Raw genomic sequence first — 5,205 nt, 5'->3', positions numbered from 1 at the left:
GGCCTCCAGCTCTTGCGTCAGCGCCACCTTCTGGCGGATGGTGCGAAGCAGCTCCCGGGACAGAGAGTCGCGCTCCAGGGAGACACGGCCGAGCTCCAGGGACACTTCTAGGGCTCTGCGAGCAGGACGGGAGAGAGCAGGCCCGAGGGCGCTGGGGCGGCGAGCGCGTGGGGAGGTGGGGAGGCCCTGGGCCCGGAGCCAGGGAGGTCAGAGCCCTTGGAGGAGGGTAGACGACCTGTACCGCGGAGGGGGCGCCCCGCAGGCCCCAGTGCCACGAGGGTCTGGGCCCCTGGGGCCCTGGTGAGTGGCAGAGGAGGCTCACTTGTTCACTGCCTGGTCCCGGTCTGAGAGGGCGCCGCTTAGGGCCGCCTCAGGATCCTCCTGAGCCCACAGCTCCTTCTGCCGCTGCAGCTCCTCCCGCAGGAACTCCAGCTCTGCGCGCTGCAGCGCGATCTGCAGCACGGAGGGGCCGGGTGGGTAGGCCCGCCCTGGGTGCCCGCCTCGGCAGCCTGGGCTGCAGCCGCCCTGCCTTCCTGACGCCAGGCCAGGCGGCAGAGGCCCAGGGCCCGCAGCCGTAGATCTGAGGTCCGCACGAGGAGCCAGTGAAGGGCCAGGCCAGGCTCCAGGCGACCCCCAGATTCAGATGTTCTCACAAGCTCGGCCCACAGCGAGGGGGCTGGGTGGGGTGGGGCGGGACTAGTTAGGGGTCCCCAGTCTGCGGAAGGATGCTGAGGGGAGCCCTGTCTTCCCCGGAGGTAGTGAACAGTCTGGCTTTTGAAGCACAGCTGTAGGCTTGCTGGGGTGAAGGGTGGGCCAGGCAGAGGGGCTGGCTGGGCAGTGGCTATGCAGGAGACTGGCCCTGGGGCACTGGCACTGCCCCAGCCTACCTGGTCCTGCAGTTGGGCCACTTCCGCTTCCTTCTCCAGCACGTCCACCGGGCTCAGCGATGTCCGCTTTGTGGGAGGCTCCAAGCTCCCTTCCTGGGGCAAGGCCTGGTGGTTGGCCACCTCTAGCGTCTCCAGGGACAGAGTGTTCTGCTGGCCAAAGGGATAGGTCAGCGAGGTGGGGAGAGGGAAGAGCCCAGTCGACAGCCCCCGGGCACAAGGGGTGGAGCTGGTAGGCTGCCAACTCACCGGCCTCTCCGGCGTGTGTCTGGGTCCTTCTGCTTCCTGGTCTTGGTCCTGGTCGCTGTCGAGGCCATGGGCAAGCTCCGACTGCAGTGAGGCTCCGGACACGTCGGCTTCTTGGAGGCGAGACTCCTCCTCCAGCTCCGAGACCCGCCGCTGCAGCCTCCACAGCGCGCCCAGCGCCTCCCCCGCCTCGGCGCGCGCCCGCTCCAGCTGCGGACAGACAGGCCGCGGGCGGTCAGCCCGGGCGTGCGCCACCCGCCCAGGCCCACTGGGGGCGCCTCGCGCTTCGAGGCCGCAGCCCTAGCGGCCCGCACCTGGATCGCAGGGCAGCCTCCGCCCCCCGCAGCTCCCCTCAGCGACACCCACTTCCTCACCTATGAAACCTGGCGGCCTGCCGGCCTCAGCGTCTGGGCTCCCTCCACCCCTGCCCTCGGGCCACCTCCCCTGCTCCGTGCGCAGTCCCCCACCGGCAGCACCCCAGCCCACGCCTCCACAGGAGCCTGCCGCAGCCCAGGGTCACCTCCAGGCTGTGCTCGCGCCGCTCGCGCCGCAGCAGCAGCAGCTCCTCGTGGGTGGCCTGGAGCCTGGCCTGGCTCTTCTCCGCCTCCTCGCGCAGACCGCGGATCTGCGCCTCCAGGTCCTGGCGGCGGCTCTGCAGCATCTGGTTCTGGGGAGAGGTCTCAGCTGCAGGGCGAGGGGCCAGCCCCCCCCCCAGCAGCCCCCAGGTCAGCAGCACTCACCTCCCCCTGCAGACTCTCCAGCCTTGTCCTCAGCTCCGCCCCGGCCATGGCCTGAGCCTGGCACTGGCCCCGAAGGCCATCCAGCTCCCTCTGCAGCTCCTGCTCAGTCTGGGAGGCCTGGGGTAGTGCAGCGGTGGAGCCCTCAGCCGCCCGGCCTCAACACCCGCCCAGCGCGCCACGCCGGCCCCGTCTGCCCGGCCCCGGGGCTGGCGCTGGCCCACCTGTGCCAGCTGCTGGCTGAGCCGGAGGTTCTGCTCGCTGAGCTCCCCCAGGGCCCGCGCCCGCTCGCGCCCGCTGTCCTGCTGCTCCGAGCGCTGCTCGCCCAGCTGGGCCCTCAGCGCCTCCACGTCGCCCTCCAGCTCCACAGCTCGGGCCTCCCACTCGGCCCCCCGCGCCGCCAGGCCCCGGCGGAGCTCATGGTTCTCCTGCTGCAGTCGCTGCGAGGACAGGGCAGGGGGCAGAGAGGAGGGAAAGATGGGCCTGGAGCCCACCGGGGACACCGAGGCCCCAAGAGGCCCCTGGGGTTGAGGACGCTGGCAGGACGGGCGCCCAGGGGCCGGGAGGGGCAGGAGCAGAAGGCGCCAGCCCGGGCAGAGGGCCGCCGGGACGCGGGTGGGGTCCCGGTGCCCACTCACCTCCGGCTGCCCCCTGAGTTTCTGGACCCGGGGTCGCAGGCGGCGTTTCTGGCGCCTGAGTCTGGTGGAATCGAAGCCCCGGCCCATGGCCTCACGCCGCTGCAGGTCCGAGCGCCAGCCTCTGCGGCCTCGCGGGTCTGCTCGGCCCTCTCCCAGCGCCTCTGGCCAGCTCCTAATTAACCCTCTTGAGCCCCACCCTGGCTGGTGCCTCTGCCTGCCTCCCCCAAACCTGTCCAACCAGCGGGGGGACGCCGTGGGCACACCCAGATGCCCAGCAAGTCAGGGGCCAGCCTCTGACCCCCACTGTCTCGAGACTCCCAAGCAGGAAGGTGATGCCAGCCACAGCGGCCGCAATTAACAGCTGCCGCGGGGCACCGGCTGGAGCTGCCCCTGCGTGCTGTGCCCCTCCCACTAGCTCGGCAGCCACGCGGCACGCGAGCGCTGAGCCCGAGGACACAGGGCGAGTCAGCGGGGAGGGCCTCCAGCCCGGCACCAGAGCTCAGGCTCCAGGGGGCGTGTGGGGGGCAGGCCGGGTCGGCTCTGCTGTGGCTTCGTGCTCCAGCAGGTTCCAACTGCCGCCAAGCCCCTCCCGCCACCCATCCCTCCACCTACCCACCAGTTAGTGCGAGCTCCCCCTGCTCGGGGCTGGACCACCAAGCTCCCTGCCCCGAGCGGCTCAGCGTCCAGAAGCCCACAGGCAGATGGACACAGGTTTGAGCCAGATCGTTTACAGGAACAGTAAGGGCTATAAAGAACCCTCCTGGGAAGTCTCTGCAGGGGACTGGGGCTCAGGTCCCCCTGAGAAAAGAAACCCTGGACAGTGATGAGGTGTGCCCTGGGGCTGGGGGGCACTTGGCGGTGTAAGCAACCTCTGATTTGACTCCTGCAGGGCAAGAAGGAAGAAGAGCCACCCGGAGGCAGCAGGTGCGAAGGCCCTGGGGCACGGCACGGAGAGCAGCCGCCTGGGGGAGGGGCCGTGGCAGGCGAGGTGGGGCACTGGCATTTCGGGGCCTGGGTGAGGAGCTTCTGTTTCATTCTGAGTGTGACAGGAGCCACTGGGAGATTCTGGGCGAGAGCAAGTGCTTTGATTTGTAGTTTTGGGGCAACGCTCTGGCGGCCCCGGGAAAGGGCAGCTGAGGATGAAAAGGAGGAGGAATGGGTATCAAGAAGGGCCAGCGGGCTGGCCAGGGGGAGGAGCGCAGCCACGGAGTGGGAAGCCAGGCTGGGGGAGCAGAGCGGCCAGGGACCCCGGGGCCGCTGCTGCCCTGGACCTTCGAAGGTCAGGTAGGCGGCATGGGCGTAGGCCAGTGATGTCGGGAAAAAGTCTGGTGTCCATGCATGGAGGGGCCGGAGGCAGTGGGGCCGGCCTCAGGGCCTGGGCAGGGGCAGCACTGTCCCAGCCTGGCCGCGCTGGGCAAGCACCAGCAGCGGCTGCATGGGGACCCAGAGCCAGGCGGCGGGGCGTGAGGAGCCGAACCCCAGAGGCGGAGGGGCCGGCGCCTGCCCCGCCACACAGCCAGGCAGGAGTCCGTGCCCAGCCCCGACCCCAGAGGCGCCCAGGCACTGCCCTCTGCCAGGCCCGCCTGGCCCCCCACCCCCGCCGCCCGCAGCTCACTTCCTCCCGCTCCGCGTGCTGGGCGCTCAGCGTCTCCAGCCGCAGCTGCAGCTCCTCGTTGCGCTCCAGCAGCATCTTGCCAAGCTCCGCGGCCAGCAGCAGGTCTTTCTCCTTCTGCTGCAGCTGTCGCGCCAGGTCCTCAGGCTCCTCGGGGCCGGGGCCCCCTCCCAGGAGCGAGTCTCTCCGCTCCAGCACGAAGGGGAAAAAGCCCTCGCTGCCGCTGGGGGAGGCGCCCCCCGAGAGCAGCCCCGAGGGGAAGCCTGGCCCTTCTGGGGAGCTCATGGTGCCACCGCATCTGTGGGAACAGGTGGGTGTGTGGGGACAGGTCCCCTGCAGCCGCCGGCGGCCCTTCCCGCCCTGTGGCTGGCGCCCTTGCTGTGGGGCCCGCAGGGTTAATGACCTGTGTCCTGGCTACCCCACTCCGTTAGTGTCCCCAGGGTAAACTGAGGCAGGGAGCAGCAGGAAATGAGCGGCCCTGCCTTTGGCCTCTGGCAGACATTCTCTGCCCCAGGAAAGCCCTGGCCGGTGCCCAGCGCCTGGACCCAGGCCTCCCGCAGCAACCTCTGCCCTTTCCCAGAGCCCAGCCCTGGCTCCTAGCCCCTGACCAGCCGGGCACTTCCCAGAAGCCAGGCCAAGTCCAGTGCCCCTTCCTTCCAGGAACCCAGGCGTGGAAACTTGGGTGTCCTTACCCCTCTGGCCCCAAGAACTCAGCCCCCTTCTTCCTGAAGCCCTGAGCCCCAGCCCCCTCCAGCTATCCTGGCTGGCTCCTAGGTTCTCAGGGTCCAGGCCCTTAGCTTTCCACTTGGGGAACGTTGGCTCCAGTCCCCCAGTTTCCCACGGCCAGTGTCAGGCAGGGCAGGACCGGGGCGAGGCAACAGGTTGTGCCAGCGACAGGCTCTGGGTTTCTGTTTACTTCCCGGCCCGCCCCTGGGGATGGGAGCCTGGTGGCGCTCCCGGGGGCACCCTGCCCACAGCTCTGGGGTTCTGGAGTCCTGGGCCGGCAGAACTTCCCTGGCGGGGTCCCCATCCTCTCCAGCCCTTCTGAGGTTGCCCCACTCTGGGCCGGCTGCCGGGCGCCCGCGCGC

The 5,205-nt window shown here is 70.0% G+C and overlaps 1 protein-coding gene across 1 annotated transcript in view; it reads right to left on the bottom strand.

Moving 5' to 3' along the window:
- Positions 1–4,402, bottom strand: part of CCDC64B (coiled-coil domain containing 64B) — a 4,823-nt gene extending 421 nt beyond the window's left edge. The window contains exons 1-8 of the mRNA XM_004691802.1: positions 4,121–4,402; positions 2,092–2,307; positions 1,871–1,987; positions 1,651–1,797; positions 1,134–1,340; positions 888–1,034; positions 323–453; positions 4–115 (exon numbers count right to left, since the gene is read on the bottom strand). Coding sequence (XP_004691859.1) covers positions 4–115; positions 323–453; positions 888–1,034; positions 1,134–1,340; positions 1,651–1,797; positions 1,871–1,987; positions 2,092–2,307; positions 4,121–4,402 — 1,359 coding nt within the window. The remainder of the gene's footprint in view (positions 1–3; positions 116–322; positions 454–887; positions 1,035–1,133; positions 1,341–1,650; positions 1,798–1,870; positions 1,988–2,091; positions 2,308–4,120) is intronic.
- Between the last annotated feature and the right edge of the window lie 803 nt (positions 4,403–5,205).

This window comes from Condylura cristata, unplaced genomic scaffold, assembly GCF_000260355.1.
Source record: "Condylura cristata isolate star-nosed mole 26May11 unplaced genomic scaffold, ConCri1.0 scaffold00032, whole genome shotgun sequence".
In the NCBI taxonomy this organism is placed as follows: Eukaryota; Metazoa; Chordata; class Mammalia; order Eulipotyphla; family Talpidae; genus Condylura; species Condylura cristata.
Note: the sequence above shows the minus strand (reverse complement) of the source record. Positions and strands in the feature narration are given on the sequence as shown.